At 50.9% G+C, this 18,768-nt stretch overlaps 1 protein-coding gene across 1 annotated transcript in view; it reads left to right on the top strand.

Moving 5' to 3' along the window:
* Positions 1–5,208: 5,208 nt before the first annotated feature.
* tp53i13 (tumor protein p53 inducible protein 13) overlaps positions 5,209–18,768 on the top strand; it is a 34,572-nt gene continuing 21,012 nt past the window's right edge. Inside the window, exons 1-3 of the mRNA XM_072469641.1 lie at positions 5,209–5,596; positions 6,888–6,962; positions 16,289–16,324. Coding sequence (XP_072325742.1) covers positions 5,489–5,596; positions 6,888–6,962; positions 16,289–16,324 — 219 coding nt within the window. The 5' untranslated portion in view covers positions 5,209–5,488. The remainder of the gene's footprint in view (positions 5,597–6,887; positions 6,963–16,288; positions 16,325–18,768) is intronic.

Genomic DNA, 18,768 nt, shown 5'->3' with positions numbered 1-18,768 from the left:
TTTGAGGCGGGTAGAATAGTCTCGGACGTGGGAGGTCGGTACATTATGGTCAGTGGGAAACTGGAGGGGGTGCAGGTGGTATTAGTAAATATGTATGTGCAAAATTGGGATGATGTGGAGTTTATAAAGAGGATGCTGGGGAAGATACCGGACCTGGACTCACACAGGTTGGTCATGGGAGGGGACTTCAACACAGTTATTGACCCTGGCTTGGACCGGTGAAGCTCAAAAACGGGCAGGGTGCCAGCAATGGCTAAGGAGCTAAAAGGGTTCATGGAGCAGATGGGGGGGGGGGGGGGGGGGGGGGGAGGATCCATGGAGATTTGGGCAGCCGAGGGTGAAGGAGTTCTCCTTCTACTCACACATGCATAAAGTGAACTCCCGGATTGATTTCTTTATTTTGAGCAGGGCCTTACTGATGGGGGCGGTGGACACGGGGTACTCGGCGATCACAATCTCAGACCATGCTCCGCACTGGGTTGACCTGCAGGTTAGTAAAGACAGTAACCAGCGCCCGCACTGGAGGTTAGATGTGGGACTTTTGGCTGATGAAGGGGTGTGCGAGCGGCTGAGGAAATGTATTCAGAAATACCTGCAGGTCAACGACAAGGGGGACATTTCAGCAGCGGTGGTCTGGGAAGCACTGAAGGTGGTGGTCAGAGGGGAGCTGATCTCGATATGGGCTCATAGGGAGAAGGTGGACAGGGCAGAGACGGACCAACTGGTAAAGGAGATACTACAGATCGATAGGAGGTGTGCGGATACCCCAGAGGCAGGGCTTTGAAGGGAATGGCGGAGGCTGCAGGCGGAGTTTGGCTTGTTAACCACAGGGAGGGCGGTGGAGCAGCTGAGAAAGGCGAGGTGGGGTGATCTATGAACATGGAGAGAAGGCCAGCAGAATGCTTGTAAAGCAGCTTAGAAAGAGGGAGGCAGCCAGGGAGCTAGGGAAAGTAAATGATGGAGATGGGAACCTGGTTGGAGATTCACAGGGGTGAATAAGGCATTTAGGGATTTTTTACAGTAGGCTGTATAGGTTGGAACCCCCTACGGGGCTGAAGGGATTGAGGCACTTCTTAGGGGGACTGAATTTCCCAAAGGTGGACGGGGAGCTGGTAGAAGGGCTGGGGGCCCCGATCGGGTTGGAAGAGATAGCTGAGGGTCGGAAGGCCATGCAGTCGGGTAAAGCTCCGGGGCCAGACGGGTATCCAGTGGAATTCTATAAAAAGTTCTCTGGGATATTGGGACCGTTGTTGATGAGGATGTTCAATGAGGCAAGGGAGAGAGGGGTGCTGCCCCCGTTGATGTCACAGGCCACGATTTCGCTGATCCTGAAGTGGGACGAGAACTCGGAACTGTGTGGGTCCTACAGGCCGATATCCTTGTTGAATGTGGACGCCAAAATGCTGGCCAAAATTTTGTCCTCCAGGATTGAGGATTGTGTTCCGGACGTTATTGGGGAGGACCAGACGGGGTTTGTTAAGGGTAGGCAGTTGGTGGCCAATATAAGGCTATTAAACGTGATCATGATGCCCCCGGAAGGTAGGGACGTGGAGGTAGTGGTCGCAATGGACGCAGAGAAGGCTTTTGATTGGGTAGAATGGGAATATCTGTTGGAGTTACTGGGACGGTTCGGATTTGGACGGGGTTTATTGACTGGGTCAGGTTGCTGTAACAGGCTCCTGTGGCAAGGGTGCGGACAAATAGGACAACATCGGACTACTTTAGACTGCACCCGGGGACGAGACAGGGATGCCCCCTCTCCCCACTGTTGTTTGCGCCACCTATAGAGCTGCTGGCAATTGCTCTGAGAGCCCTCAAGGGGCTGGAAGAAGCTGGTCTGGGGGGGGAGTGGAACACAGAGTCTGGCTTTATGCAGACGACCTGCTTCTGTATGTATCGGACCCAATAGAGGGGATGGAAGAAATCATGAGGATTCTAGGGGAATTTGGCCGGTTTTCGGGGTATAAGCTAAATGTGGGGAAAAGTGAGATGTTTGCGGTCAAGGTGAGGGGACAGGAGAGGCGATTGGGGGAGCTGCCGTTTAGATTAGTAGGGGGAAGCTTTTGGTATCTAGGCATCCAAGTGGCGCGAAAATGGGACCGGCTGCATAAATTAAATCTGGCCTGGCTAGTAGACCAAATGAAGGACGATTTTCAGAGATGGAACACGCTCCCGTTGTCACTAGCTGGGAGGGTGCAGATGGTAAATATGACGGTCCTCCCGAGATTCCTGTTTGTGTTTCAATTTCAACCAATTTTTAATCCGCGGTCCTTTTTTAAACGGGTCAACAAAGTGATCACTGGCTTTGTTCGGGCGGGCAAGACCCCACGGGTAAGGAAGGTCATGCTTGAGCGGAGTCGGGGCGAGGGCTGGCTGGCGCCGCCAAATTTTAGTAACTATTACTGGGCGGCGAATATGGCATTGATCAGGAAGTGGGAGGTGGGGAGAGGGTCGGCATGGAGGCGGCTTCATGCAAGGGCACCAGTCTGGGGGCGTTGGTAACAGCGCCACTGCCGTTCCCGCCGGCACGGTACTCCACCAGCCCCATGGTGGTGGCAGCCCTGAGAGTCTGAGGGCAATGGAGGAGACATGTGGGAGCAGATGGAGCATCGGTCTGGTCCCCAACCTGGAATAATCACCGGTTTGCCCGGGAAGTATGGATGGGGGGTTCCGGATATGGCAGAGAGCAGGGATTGAGAGGATGGGGGATATGTTTATGGAGGGGAGCTTTCCGAGTATGAGGGCGCTGGAGGAGAAGTTTGGGTTGGCGAGGGGAAACAAATTCAGGTATCTGCAGGTGCGGGACTTTCTACGTAAACAGGTGTCAACCTTCCTGCTCCTACCGCTAAGGGGGATTCAGGACAGGGTTGTTTCCAGAGGGTGGGTTGGAGGCGGGAGCGTCTCAGACATTTACAAGGAACGTATGGGTTCGGAGGAGATGCAGACCGAGGAGCTGAAGCGCAAGTGGGAGGAGGAGCTGGGAGGAAAGATAGATGATGGTCTATGGGTGGACGTGTTGAGTAGAGTCAATGCGTCCGCAACATGTGCCAGGCTCAGCCTGATACAATTCAAGGTCGTTCATCGGGCTCACATGACAGTGGCCCAGATGAGCAGATTCTTTGGGGTGGAAGACAGGTTTGCAAAGTGTGCAGGAGGGCCAGCGAACCATGTCCACATGTTCTGGACATGTCCAAAGCTTAGGGGATTTTGGCAGGCGTTTGCAGATGTCATGTTCACGGTGTTAAAAACAAGGGTGGCACCGAGTCCAGAGGTGGCGATTTTCGGGGTGTCGGAAGATCCGGGAATCCAGGAAGAGAAAGAGGCAGACATTCTGGCCTTTGCTTCCCTGGTAGCCCGGAGTCAGATACTGTTAGCTTGGAGGGATTCAAAGCCCCCGAAGTTGGAGATCTGGCTATCTCTGTTTGGAGAAAATCAAGTTCGCCACGAGAGGGTCAATGTTAGGGTTCACCTGGAGGTGGCAACCGTTCGTCGACTTTTTGCGGAAAATTAATCGTCAGCAGAATGGGGGGGGGGGGGGTTAGTTTAGCTTGGAGTACGGGGTTAATAAAGGCGGGACCTGCATGGGAGGGAGACGGCTTTTGAACGATGTTTATAGATTCATGTACATTGTTTATTTTATTGTTGTTGTAATACCAAAAATACCTCAATAAAATGTTTATTAAAAAAAAAGAGTGGGGGTCCATCTGGAATGGAGCGAAAGAGATTTGTTACCAAATTAACTAGATGTGGCAGTTATTAATGATAATATTGCTTTTCAGAGTCGCCAGGTAGCAAATGATACCACCACAAGGCTTTACCGGATATCGATCAAAGACCAAACAACCAGTTAATCAGTTCAAGTTCAAAGATAGTTTATGTACACACAAGGATTACTTTGACATGCAACATAAAACACTACAAGTTAAACTACACCTAACAACTACAATAACCTATACTTAACTTCAGGGCAATCGGCTTTTTGCAGATGAACAAGGCCTTTGTTCGGATCTTGCGTGGCTGGGTAGAAGAAGTGGCTTCGTTCCATCTGGTAGCGATCGTTGGTCTTGAACTTGTCTTCTGGTCGTAATGCTACACTTGGTTTTAGGCACAGGCCGGGGCCAAGAGAGACCGAACACATGGCTGTGTCTCTTCTTATCCCTCTGGGATTTCGCGCTCTTTGGGGCGGTCCTTAGCTTTGGACCCAATAATTCACAGGCTTCGATCACTGCCTTCGATTTTGGCCAATACAGGGGCGGGTGCCTTGATGTCTGGGCGTGTCCTGAGCTGTCATTGACCTTGGCTGTTTGGGCTTTCTTAGTAAAGGGAGTGGCGCCGGTTAGTCTGCATCTGTATCGGTTACCTGAGTACAGTCCTTTTGTTCTGGGGAAATGGGCCATTAGAATGCAAACGAGCGGGGGTTTCGATCGCGTCTAGCTATCTGGGTTGCAAATACACACACAAGCTCTGAGTGTGTCTGAGTCCTGGGTTGGCCATAATTCCCATGGTCCTTTGCAGGTGGCCATCGCAGATGGCTACAGATTGCAATGGACCGGGACTGATAACGGAGTCTTGCTGCCAGGTCTCTGAGTTCTTTCGCGGAGCCTGCAGCGCAATTCCCCACGGAGCCCGCAGCGTAACTCCCCGCGGAGCTCGCAGCCCAACTTCCAACGGAGCCTGCAACACAACTCCCTGTGGAGCCCGCAGCGCAACTTCCCACGGAGCCCGCAGCGCAACTTCCAGCGGAGCCCCCATCACAAGTCCCCGCGGAGCCCCCACCGCAATTCCCTGCGGAGCCTGCAGCGCAACTTCCAGCGGAGCCTGCAGCACAACTCCCTGTGGAGCCCGCAGTGCAACTTCCAGCGGAGCCTGCAGCACAACTCCCTGTGGAGCCCGCAGTGCAACTTCCAGCGGAGCCTGCAGCACAACTCCCTGTGGAGCCCGTAGGGCAACTTCCCACGGAGCCCGCAGCGCAACTTCCTGCGGAGCCCGCAGCGCAACCTCCCGTGGAGCCCGCAGCGCAACCTCCCACGGAGCCCGCAGCGCAACCTCCCGCGGAGCCCGCAGCGCAACTTCCAGCGGAGCCGGCAGCACAACTCCCTGTGGAGCCCGCAGCGCAACCTCCGGCGGATCCCGCAGCGCAACCTCCCGCGGAGCCCGCAGCGCAACCTCCCGCGGAGCCCGCAGCGCAACCTCCCGCAGAGCCCGCGGCGCAACCTCCCAAACCCCCATTCCGATCAGAGAGGGGAGCGAGGAGGACAGCAAGTGGCTTGTCGCAAGGCGGACGGCTCGGCAGCGATGGCCGGGCTCCAGCGGCCGGAGCTGGGAAGCCGCTGCCCGAATGGGGCGACATCCTCCAGCAGAGTGAGTGAGTGACGGAGGGAGAGAGACGGGCGGCCTCGGGCTCCCCTGGTGGAGCTGCCGCCTCTCCCGCACTGAGAAGCGGCTGCCGGAGTGGCTGGCCGGCCGGGTGGGGGTTTAGCCAGTGGCTATGGTTGGGTGCGGGAGCTCCATGGGGCTGGCGGCAGGGCTGCTGATCCTCTGCTGTTTGCCTCTCACGGAGGCGGGGACGCGACGGGCTCCCTGTGACAATGGCAAGGTGAGTGTGTGTATCCCCCTCCCTCACAAAGTAACTCTTCACACCTTGTACTTACTTTCAAATTAATGCAAACTGCAGAAAAAAAACTTGCATCTCTGCAGTTCCTGTGTTAATCTCTACATGTTGAATAATTAATCTCTACATACTTACTTCCCCAAACCATTTAGGATGGCACAGTGGTTAGCACTGCTGCCTCACAGCGCCAGGGACCCGGGTTCAATTCCGGCCTCTGGTGACTGTGTGGAGTTTGCACTTTCTCCCCGTGTCTGAGTGGGGGTTTCCTCCGGGTGCTCCGGTTTCCTCCCAGTGTCCAGAGATGTGCCGGTTAGGTGGATTGACCATGCTAAATTGCCCCATGATGTCCAGAAGGGTCGTTTGGGTTGTGGGGGTGTGGTCCTCGGTAGGATGCTCTTTCAGAGGGTCAATGCATACTCTGGGCGAAATGGCCTCCTTCTGCACTGTAGGGATTCTATGAACTGCTGAAGATCCTGATTTGTTTAATACTGACTAGCTTTGGGCTGCACGGTAGCATTGTGGATAGCACAATTGCTTCACAGCTCCAGGGTCCCAGGTTCGATTCCGGCTTGGGTCACTGTCTGTGCGGAGTCTGCACATTCTCCCCATGGGTGCGTGGGTTTCCTCCGAGTGCTCCGGTTTCCTCCCACAGTCCAAAGATGTGCAGGTTAGGTGAATTGGCCATGATATATTGCCCTTCGTGTCCAAAATTGCCCTTAGTGTTGGGTGGGGTTACTGGGTTGTGGGGATAGGGTGGAGGTGTTGACCTTGGGTAGGGTGCTCTTTCCAAGAGCCGGTGCAGACACGATGGGCCGAAGGCCTCCTTCTGCACTGTAAATTTTATGAAATTCTATGAATCAGATCTATCACCAAAATCCAGAATTTGGTATACATACTATTCTATTCCAGTGGAGTGCGGTCAGTATAATTGAAAGACTGAAGAAGAGGCGTACCCACTCGAAAGGTTTAACTTTTGTTTCTCTCCTGACCTGCTGGGTTTTTCCAGAACTTTCTGTTTTTATTTCAGATTTCCACAACCCACAGTATTTTCCTTTTATTTTAGCATAATTGAAGGGTCAATTTCAAGGCGATGTTCTTCTAGGAATGAGTCGAGCCTTGTTCCCGGCCTGCAATGGTTTTACCTGTTGGGCATTGCCAATGAGGAGCCTCTGTTTTCCTGACAGATGATTGCTTCACTGACATTGCTTGGGTCTGAATTGCTGACTCATTTAGATTGGTTTGCTTGCTTATAATCACTTCATTTTTATTTTTTTAGATTAATCTTCAAATGGATTTACCACCAGCAGAACAGTGTGTCTGTCCTGGACCCACTTGGCCACCTCCAGAAAGGGTAAGGTATTAATGTTCCCTCAGTGATTCACAGTGAATATACATTCCATTGTGGATTTTAAAACTCCATCGCTAACTAGAGAAATTAGGGACAGTATTAGACCCAAAGAAGATTGACAAGCTCTGTGAATGTGGCAAAGGTGATCGTTCTCTCCTTGTCCTTCTCGATCTGTCTCGAGCCTTTGGCCCGGTTGGCCGCATCATCCCCTCCACTGTCGTGGGTGAAACTGCTCTCTCCTGGTTCCATTCTTACCCGTTTAATTGGAGCCAGGGTATCGCTTGCAATGGTTTCTCTTCCTGCTCGCTGCCCTTCGGTGACATCACCTGAAGACACAGTGTTAGTTTACACATATACTGACGATGCCCAGCTCTATCTCACCACCACCTCTGCAGACTTCTCCACTGCTTTTTGGTCATCAACAGTTTATTTAACAGCTGGAGGAGTGGGGCCTAAATGCGCTGGCAACATCAGGAAGTGCCTCGATTCCAAATTTACATAAAAGCAGCCCCCAACCCCCAGAGATCGGGACCCCAACTTCGGCATATCCCCACCCTATACACACATTAGGGGAACCATCCCCAATCAAGGAAGGTAAACCCCCCCCCCTAGCACTGCCAGGGCACCAGAGGGGAATGCCCAGGTATATCCCTCAACTGTGGGGCTACAGGCACCGCCCACCATATCCCTACCGGCTGTGGTCATCATGACTGGTTTTCATTTTTAAAAAATCAGCAGTGATTTGCACCAGTGTGATGACACACTACCGGGGTGGGGGTTGGGCATCAGGGGCAGCCATTAGGGTGTCAAGCCCAGTAATTATATGTTCTTTTATTAAAATGTATGGAAATCAGGTGTACACTCCTTTTGGGCGTGGGCCTGATTACATCACCAGAGGGCGGGAACAGATGAAAGATCTCAAACAGAGATCTCGCTGATGCAAATCCTGGCCCGCAGCTAACGCGGCCATTCGATCACACCCTAAGTTCCCTAGCTACTGATTCCATCCGCCTGCCTGGCAACAATTAAAACCACAAACATGATGCCTCATTTGCCCATGAGACGAGCTTTTCATCCCAAATTTGCACTTCTGTAACATTACCCCAACTTCACCCGTAACTCAACTCAACTGTTGCTGAAAACTTCACTCATGCCTTTTCTACCTCTAGATTTGACTATTCCATAGCCGGTTTCCCACATTTAACCCATCACGAACTTGAGGTTATCCAAAGCTCTGCTGCCCTTCACTTGTAGCAAGTCCCATTTCCTTATAACCCATGTCTCCTGGCCAAGCAAAGTCTTGATTTAAAAATTGTCATCCTTTCTAAATCCCTCCTTGGTCTGGCTCCTCCCTGTTTCTGGTAACCGCCTCCAACTCCACAACCCTTCGATACCTGTGCTTCTCTAATGCTGACCTCGAGCATTTCTGATTTCAAACGTGCCACTGTTGCCTAAGCTCTAAAATTCCCTCCCGACGCTTCTATCTCACTTTCTTCCTTTTCAGGCACTCCTTAAATCCTACCTCTTTGACCAAGTTTTTGTCAAAAGACCTAGGGCGAAATTCTCCGGAAACGGCGCGATGTCCGCCGACTGGCGCCCAAGACGGCGCAAATCAGACGGGCATTGCGCCACCCCAAAGGTGCGGAATGCTCCGCATCTTTGGGGGCCGAGCCCCAACATTGAGGGGCTAGGACGGCGCCAGACAAATTTCCGCCCCGCCAGCTGGCAGAAAAGGTCTTTGGTGCCCCGCCAGCTGGCGTGGAAATGACATCTCCGGGCAGCGCATGCGCGGTAGCGTCAGCGGCCGCTGACAGCATTCCCGCGCATGCGCAGTGGAGGGAGTCTCTTCTGCCTCCGCCATGGTGGAGACCGTGGCGGAGGCGGAAGGGAAAGAGTGCCCCCACGGCACTGGCCTGCCCGCGGATCGGTGGGCCCCGATCGCGGGCCAGGCCACCGTGGGGGCACCCCCCGGGGCCAGATCGCCCCCCGCCCCCGCCAGGACCCCGGAGCCTGCCCGTGCCGCCTTGTCCCGCCGGTAAGGTAGGTGGTTTAATTTACGCCGGCGGGACAGGCATTTTAGCGGCGGGACTTCGGCCCATCCGGGCCGGAGAATCGAGCGGGGGGGCCCGCCAACCGGCGCGATTCCCGCCCCCGCCGAATCTCTGGTGCCGGAGACTTCGGCAACTGGCGGGGGCGGGATTCACACCAGCCCCCGGCGATTCTCCGACCCGGTGGGGGGTCGGAGAATCTCGCCCCTAATGTTTAATTGAGTGAGTGGCTCAATGTCATATTTTGTTTTCTAACGCTCCTGTGAAGTGTTTTATTATGTTAAAGGTAATTACAGCGTTGCCAAAATGAGTAATAAGCCTGAGGATTGGGAGGGTTTTAAAATTCAGCAAAAGATGACCAAGGAGGGGGAAAGCTGAATATGTGAACTCGCAAAGAATATAAATCTGATTGGCAAGAACTTTTTAAAGTATGTAGAAAGGAAGAGTTTAGAGAAAGTACACATAGATCCCTTAAGCGTTGAAACAGAAGACATTTTAACAGCTAATAAGGAAACGGCGGAGATGTTGAACAAATATTTTGTTTTTCATCACAATAAAAGGCACCTGGAACGTGTTGGAAATTGTGGGGAACTGAGGGTCTAATGTGAGGACCATGAAGTACTGATATGAGAAAATCAATGGAGAAATCACTGAGGTGAAAAGTTTACAAATTCCCTGGATCTGATCTGCTAAACTCTAGGGGCCAGATCTTCCGGCTGTTCATGCTGGTGGGATCTTCCAGTCCTGCCGATGGCGCACCCCTGTCACGGGTTTCCCGGCGGTGTGGGGTGGGTTCAACGGGAAATCCCATTGACGGTGGCATGAGCAGACGGTCTTGCCACCTGCCGCCGGCCATGCCATCTCCTGCCGCCGACTAACACACAGCGGGGGAGGCCAGAGATACTCCCCTAGGACCTTAAAAGTGGAGTCTGCCGGTATAGTCAATGCATTGGTTTTGATCTTCCAGAATTCTCCAGATCCCGTCTCCATAGTTTACCAACCCTGCTATTCAGGAAAGGAAGGAGAAAGGAAACTGGGTATTATAGGCCAATTAACCTGACAACAATAGTAGAGAAAATGCTCGAATCTATTAGGAAGGACGTTGTAACAGGGTCCTCAGCAAATTCCGAACTTGAATGGGCAGAGGCAACATGGTTTTACAAAAGGAACATTTTGCATAGAACTGCATAGGATATAGTATGTCTAAACGGGTCATTCAGCCCAACCAGTCCATGCTGGTGTTGATCCTGCACTCGAGCCCCCCCCCCCCTTCAATCTTTTTCTCATTTAAATCTATCATCGTATCCCTCTGTTCATTTCTCCTTCATATGCCTGCAGCTTCAATCGCTCCCTGTGACATCCAAACATTAAAAAAAGGGAAGATGTCATGATATGCACAATGCATACTCTGCATTCTTTGGAATTCAGAAGAAACTTCTCTACCCATTTTGGATTTCTTCGTGACTCTCTCATATTGAAGGCATTCTATTGGAGGGTTCTTTTTGAGGGTTTGACTAGCAGCGCAGTGGACAGGAACCAGCGGTGTGGTATATTTGGAAGTCATTCAATAAGGTGCCACAAGATTAAGGCTCAGAGGCTTTGGAACAAAGCATGGGTTCCGGATTGGTTGACAGATGGAAAACACAGAGTACGAACAGATGGCCATTCATAGGATGGTAAGTTGTAACCAGCAGAATGCTGCAAGAACCAGTGATTGGGTCTCTTACTGTTTGCAATCCATTGATTTAGGTAAGGAGATTAAGTGTAATGCATTCAGGCTGATGATGCAGGGCTAGGTGTGAAAAGAAGCTGTGAGGACAGTCATGTTAGGTACACTGGTCTAACACAGGCTGCAACTGGATGTAGCTTAGATCAGAAGGATACTCCAGACCTTGAAGTTAGTTCAATCAGGTTTATTGAACTAATAGCACAGTTAGCACAGTTCTCTGTGAGTTTGACTCTCTGCTAACTTAAGTGTGGTTACTCTGTCTGACTGAACCAGACTAGCTCTTAGCCACGTGGTGGAGGTGTGAGATTGTAACACCACCCTTGACTGACTCTAGATGTTCATCAGTGGAAAGAGACGGAGTGTGAGTGCCTCGTATTTTTAAATTCAGATCCCACCCCTGAGTGTCCTGCCTGCTTATTGGTCATGTCCTGTTCTCTGTGTCCATTAGCTGCTTGTATGTATATCATTATGTGTGTGTCTGCATCATGACATTTCCCCCTTTTTTTTATGTTTGGATGACATATGTGAACGTATTTACAAGAATAGGCCAATATTAACATATATACATGCAGTGGATGTGAACATATGTACATGTGAAAACAGCTGTCTAATGCGAGAACACAGAACATAGCAAACAGAACAAATGTTCATAAGTCCAGTCTCTGTGGCTTGTGTCTGATCCTGTTCGACCGCCGGAGAGGTGTGGTGGGGACGACAGCGCCTTGATGGGCGGGATTGAAGCCTGACTGGTGGCCTCGTGAGTCGAGGTATCAGGAGGTGGCAAAACAACAGAAGGAAACGGAGAAGAATGTGGTTGCGGGCAGGCAACTTTGCGCAGTGCCCGTCTGTTTCGTCGCACAACAGAATCATCAGCCAGACGCACAACATACGTGCAGCCTGTCAAACAACGACAGCTGGATCTTGACCCGAACAGTGTCTGACGGGGATAACACGGGCAAATCGGTGGCATGAGCATCATAGTCCTGTTTTTGCCGGTCTCGGAGTTGCTACACCTTCTGCAGCACCGGGAGGTGATCCAGGTTGGGCACGCGTATGGCTGGATGTGTCGTTCGCAGGTCCCTGTTCATCAGGAGTTGAGCCGGCGACATGCCAGTGGACAGTGGTGCCGCCCGGTACGCAAGCAGCGCAAGGTGAATGTCAGACGCAGAATCCGCGGCCTTGCAGATGAGCTGCTTCACTATGTGCACCCCTTTCTCAACTTTTCCGTTTGACTGCGGATAGTGTGGGCTGGAAGTGACGTGTTTGAACTGATACGACTGGGCAAACAGAGAGCATTCATGGCTGCTGAAGCACGGGCCATTGTCACTCATGACAGTGAGTGGGATACCATGCCTGGACAACATCTCCTTACAGGCCCTCTTGACGGTCCGAGATGTGAGGTCTGAGAGCTTCATGACTTCAGAGTAATTGGAAAATTAATCAATGATTAACATGTAATCACAACCATTTGCATGAAAGAGATCGATGCCAACCTTGGACCACGGAGAGGTTTTGATTTCATGCTGCTGAAGTGTCTCCTTACTCTGTGTGGCTGGAAGCGTTGACAGGTCACACAGTTAAGGACCATGTTCGAGATGTCCTGGCTGATCCCGGGCCAGTAGACAGCCTGCCTGGCTCTGCGTCTGCACTTTTCCACACTTTTCAGGTGGCCCTCATGGATTTGACGGAGTACCAAGCTCTGGAGACTGTGTGGAATTACAATCCGGTCCAGTTTGAGGAGGATACCATCAACCACCATCAGGTCGTCCTTTACATTGAAAAATTGAGGGCACTGCCCTTATTGCCAGCCATTGGCTAGGTGTTGCATAACACGCTGCAAGAGGGGGTCTTTGGCTGTCTCCTCACGATACGAATCACCTTCTCATCAGATGCCGGGAGCGTGCTAGCACACAGCTGCACCTGTGACTCAACCTGTGACTCAATTTGCCGGATGACGTTCAGTGGTTCACTAGGCACGGTGATGGAGCGGGACAGTGTATCGGCAATGATGAGCTGCTTGCCAGGCGTGTAGACCAGGTCAAAGTCGTAACTTCTGAGTTTGAGGAGGATGCGCTGCAACCGAGGCGTCATGTCATTGAGGTCCTTGTGGATAATGTGGACCAGGGGCCTGTGATCCGTCTCGACTGTGAATGTCGGCAGGCCGTAGACATAGTCGTGAAACTTGAGAATGCCAGTGAGAAGGCCCAGGCATTCCTTCTCGATTTGTGCATACCTTTGTTCGGTGGGCGTCATTGCCCTTGATGCGTAGGCAACCGGTGCCCAGGATGAAGTGTCATCGCGTTGCAGCAGGACCACACCGATGCCATTCTGGCTCGCATCTGTCGAGATTTCTGTTCCCCTGTCTAGGTCGCAAAATGCCAATACGGGTGCAGTGGTGGGCTTGGCTTTCAGCTCCAACCACTCTGCCTGATTGGCCGCCTTCCACTCGAAGGCAGTGGACTTCTTCACTAGGTTTCATAGGGCCGTGGTGTGTGAGGCCATGTTTGGGATGAACTTGCCCAGAAAATTGACCTGCCCAGGAAGCGCAATACCGCCTTCTTGTCTTCCGGGACCTTCATGGCTGCGATGGCCTTGACCCTGTCTGTGTCGGGCACACGCCCTGCTGAGAGATCTGGTCACCCAGGAACTTGAGTGTCGTCAGGCCAAAGCAACATTTGGCTCTGTTCAGCTTCAGGCCATTGGCGTGGACATGGCGGAATACGTGCTGGAGACAGGAAACATGCTCCTCAGGGGCTGTGGAACACATGATGACTTTGTTCACATACACGCAAACCCCTTCGATGCCCTCCATCATCTGCTCCATGATGCAGTGAAATATCTCCAATGCCGAGACGATGCCGAACAGCATACAGTTATAGCAGTACCTGCCAAACGGTGTGTTGAAGGTGCAGAGCCTTCTGCTGGACTCATCCAGCTGGATTTGCCAAAATCCATGTGACGCATCTAACTTCGTGAAAAACCTTGCATTTGCCATCTCATTGGTGAGTTCCTCCCGCTTCGGGATGGTGTTCACGCATTATATTCTGGTTAAGATCCTTGGGATCAATGCAGATGCGCAGGTCTCCAGAGGGTTTTTTAACCACCACCATCGAGCTGACCCAGTCATTCGGTTCGGTTACCCTGGAAATGATCCCCTGCTGCTGCAGCTCCTTGAGCTGTGCCTTCAGGCGCTCCTTCAGCCGAGCCGGGACCCAGCGTGGTGCATGGACCATTGGCTTGGCATCAGGTTGGAGCAGAATCTTGTACCGATATGGCAAAGTGCCCATCCCGTCAAACACATCTGGATACTGAGCGAGGATGTCGTCAATGCCAGCTTGAAGATTCCACGTTGGAGGATGTTGTTGAATAAACCCGCTGCACCAGGTTTAGCTTTCTGCAGGCACGCGCGCCCAGTAGGGATGCCCTGTCCGGCTTGACAATTTCAAACCTTAGCCATGCATGGGTACTCCGGTTGGAGACGAGAAGGTGGCAGGACCCCAGTGCCGTGATGGCATTACCGTTGTAGTCCAGGAGCTGGCAGGCTGCTGGAAGGACCTTGGGAGGCTTCTTGATGCGTTTGAAATCTGTCTGTGAGAGGAGGTTGTCAGAAGCACCTGTGTCCAGCTTCAACTGGATGGAGCAGCGGTTGACCTGCATCACCGCTCGCCATTCGTCCTCCGAATCCACAGCGAGGGTGGACTGAATGCGAGATAAGGTGGGTGTGGCATGTTCACGTGTGGTAATGATGCCCACTCAGTAGGCGGACTCCAGGCACTCGTCCTCTGGATCTGTTGTACTGCCAGGATCAGAATCCTGTAATTGTCGTTGCACATTCTGGACGCGCCGTCGTCGGAATTGGGAGCGCTGGCCTGACTGGTGGTGCAGACCTGCACAAGGCTGCATAGTGCCCAGACTTCTCGCAGTTTAAACATCGCCTGCCTCTTGCAGGTCAGTGTCCCTGTCCTGTTCTCTGTGTCCATTAGCTGCTTGTCTGTATATCGTTGTGTGTGTGTCTGCTTACCCTGACAAGGAGGCGTTGAACCAAGGCCCAATCTGTCATCTCGGGTGGATGTGAAGGACCCCATGGCAGCATTTCGAAGAAGACCGGGGTGCTCCCGGGTGTCCCGGTCAATATTGTGATTTGTGATGTTGATTAAATCCTGATCATTGCTGCCTGTGGGAGTTTGCTGTGTGCAGATTGGCTGCTGCATTCCCTCAATCACAACAATGGCGACACTTTGAAAAGTACTTCTTTGCCTGTAAAGCACTTTGCGATATCCAGTGGGGAGGTGAAAAGCCCTTTAGAAAGTCAAGTCTTTGGATAAGACGATGTCAGACGGAGTATAGTTGTGGAGAAGTATGAAATTATCCACTTTGGTCTGAAGAATGGAAAAGAAGAATATTTATTGAAAGGTGAGATGAACTTGCGTTATGATTCAAGAGGGATTTGGGTGCCCTTGTAAGCAAGTCACGGACTGTTAGCCTGCAGCTTCCTGGAGTTAAGTTTAATTTCTTCTTCTTCTCCTTCGGTCCTTGGCAATAGCCACAGCAAAGTGCCATCAATATTTACCATGAGCGGTGCCAGGAGGTAGGCCCCCAACTCTACCTCAGCTTGAATGGGGATTAAACCCTGGGGGGGGGGGCAGACTCTCAATTGAATGTTTCTCCTGCCTGGAGAGCTTAGAACTACGGGATGGTCGTTTGAGATTGAAATCAGACATTTGGGACCGAGGTGAGGTGACACTTTTATCATGGGAGATTATGGATGCTCAGTCAATGAATATACCTGAGACTGGGACCAATAGATTTTTGGACACTAAGGGAATCGAACAATATGTGGATCTGGCTGGAAACTCTAGTTGATATAGGAATTTGGCTGTGATCTTGTTGAATGGCGGACCATGTACGAAGGGTCGTGTGGCCTACTCCTGCTCCCCTTTCTTGTGTTCTTCTGGTGGATTCATATCATGAACACAATTTTCAGATTCCGAGCTGTCCACTTTCAAGAGTACGACGCCAGGCGCCTGACGCCTCGCAGTGAACTGGGACACCACACAGTCACAAGCTGCTAACACCATCCAGCAACAAGCTGCTAACACCACACAGCCACAAGCTGCTAACACCACACAGCCACAAGCTGCTAACACCACACAGCCACAAGCTGCTAACACCACACAGCCACAAGGTTATTTTTCTCTTGCTGAAGCCAAATTAACCGTCCCACGCCATAAAACATGGCGACACTTCAATCTACCGATGTTGGGACTCGACCTGACTGAAACTAATAACTACCTCCTGAAAAGACCAATTGAAGTTCCCTTCTGCTGTAGTGTGTGACGGGAACATCCAGCTCCCTCGCCTGATCTCACAGGCCCTTTGTGTCAGTAAACAGACTTTCAGTCACATGGCATGTAGTCAAGGGCAGCACAAATAACTGGCACACCAGTAAAACAATTTGGATGGTTTTTTTGTTGTTAAATAAAGTGTGGTCCATGTGTTGCTTGTGTATCATCTTATGTATCATCTTATGATCTGTGTTCCTTTGTCTCCAGGTAATTCCAAGTGTGGCCAAAGTATATCCTGAACAGGTACGATGAAATATTACTGCCACATTGGGCTGAATCTTGTCTCCCACAAATGGGTGGGTTGGGGTAATGTTTGGGTGGTTTAAATGCAAAAAATATCAGAAATGGAAACCCCGCATGGCTCAGTTCCTCCCACTTCCAGTTGTAGCAGAGGCAGGATGAGGGGTGCAGCAGTCGACTGGCTTGAAGGCAGGGTATTTAATTATCATAGCAAGGCCTTTGCTTGAACTGGTCCTTTTATTTTTAATTTATTTCAGCCGGGTTTCACGTAGGCCGAGGCAAACCAGCAGGTGAGAAGGGCTGAATCCGAAGTTACATCCCTTCACTGCACTGCTTGTGGGCTAGGAGAAGCAGGAATGTTTCCTGCAGGCCTCACAATCTCCTCGCCCACCACCTGCTCCTGGCCGCCTTCTCTATTTTTTTATTTTTCCCCACCAACCCCCTACGACTGTCATTGGTTGAAATCTTGATGATTGAGTTTGGCTGTGTTAGCCCTCTTAAGGTCAGATCTCTTTCTGACCTTACATCTTAACGATGGCCATCTGTGCAATGTACCAGAGTGTGGAACCACACTGCACTTGTACAGAGACAGTGTTTTATTTCCCATGATGAAAGTGTAACCAAGATATAACATAAAAGATAGGTTTGATTGATCAGTTTTTCAAATAGTAGTGCAGATAAAATAGTCTTGCTTAACCAGTAATTCTAAATCTCAAATTACAAGAAACTTGCTTGAATTGCAAGTTTAATTTGCCAGGAAATATCTTCTTCTTTGGTAATTCATTATATGCCTATCACTTATTGAATGTGCTAATCGTATGCCATAGTTTAATGCACACCTCAATGAGTTGTGCTGCATCTCCGTTTGGGAATTTTTAATATAACGCTCTTATAAAATTCACAGTGGCACAGTTGTTAGCACTGTTGCCTCACAGCACCAGGGACCCGGGTTCAATTCCAGACTTGGGTGGCTGTCTGTGTGGAGTTTGCACTCTCTCCCCGTATCTGTGTGGGTTTCCACCAGATTCTCCGGTTTCCTCCCCCAGTCCAAAAACGTGCAGTTTAGGTGGGGTTACGGGGATAGGGCAGGGGGAGTGGGCCTACGTCAGGTGCTCTTTCAGAGGGTCGGTGCGGATTCGATGGGCCGAGTGGCCCCCTGCACTGTGGGGATTCTATGGAATAGTGTACTATGTTGTTTAAAGTATTGCTTCTTCACGAGGAGCAATCTAATCTGTGGTTTGTTATCCAATTATTCTGGTCCCCATAGTCATGGTGCAACATTCCTGCAATTCTGATTTATGTCTCGAGCGTGGGTAACTGACTCATTCGGAATGTGGTGTCAGCGAGCAGAACCAGTTCTCCGATTCGGTGCAAGTTCTATGTTCACATTCGCTGTCTTCTTGGGGCAGGCTCAGACAGTTAGCCTGATGTTAGATTGTTGGCCAACTGCAGCCATTTATGGCCCCCAATTGATCTGCGTTGGCTCTGCCCAGATTACGATGGCACAAAGTTCATGGTTGCTGTGGACTTTCAGGCCTAGCTTTGTGGTGGATTTCACATCGAAGGTGGAAATGTTTGTGCTGGAGAACACCTTTAGCACCCAGTGTAAGCATCGGGCGTTGCTAGATGATTTACAACACTATTAGCGGCAGATTAAAGTCCCTTCTGTGCTGCCTCAACACCATTTTCCAAACCCAACCTTAAGTAATCATATCCTATTGGAGCAATGGCAGCATCGATTGGTATTGCTTTCGTCGTGGGTTCAAGCCCTGCTCGTATATAATCTGGGTTGATACATCAGTGGAGGAGTGTTGCCATGTCAAACGTGCTTCAAATAAGAATTTGGATTTGAAACCATTTGGCACCTTTTTAAAGTAATACAACTTATGGCCTGCCTGCTGAACTGCAAATAAAATAGTTTGCGGCACTTGTTGAGGAATAGGAGATGTCCTCCTGACATTTTGGTAAACACGTAACCCTCACAGGATTATCTGCTCATTGTCACGTTGCCGGTTTGGAAGTTAGCTGTGTATTACATTGGCTGCCACATTTCCTATGTTAAAACCAGCGATGGCACTTCCAAAACATGTTTGATTAGCTGGAGAGCAACTTGGCATGTCTCGAGGTCACCAAAGATGCTTTATGAATGTAAATCATTATCCTTGCGAGGGAGGAGAGTAAGGCAGCCCACTGTTTAAGACCTCAGTAATAAGTCGATAATAAGGCTGTGGTGAGAAAGTGAGTTTTTAAAATATAAATTTAGAGTACCCAATTAATATTTTCCAATCAAGGGGCAATTTAGCGTGGCCAATCCACCTACCCTGCACATCTTTGGGTTGTGGGGGTGAAACCCACGCAAACACGGGGAGAATGTGCAAACTCCACACTGACAGTGACCCAGAGCCGGGATCGAACATGGGACCTCGGTGCCGTGAGGCAGCAATACT

Source organism: Scyliorhinus torazame, chromosome 12, assembly GCF_047496885.1.
Source record: "Scyliorhinus torazame isolate Kashiwa2021f chromosome 12, sScyTor2.1, whole genome shotgun sequence".
NCBI lineage: Eukaryota > Metazoa > Chordata > Chondrichthyes > Carcharhiniformes > Scyliorhinidae > Scyliorhinus > Scyliorhinus torazame.
The sequence above is the reverse complement of the archived record's forward strand: the minus strand, read 5'-3'. Positions and strand labels throughout refer to the sequence as shown.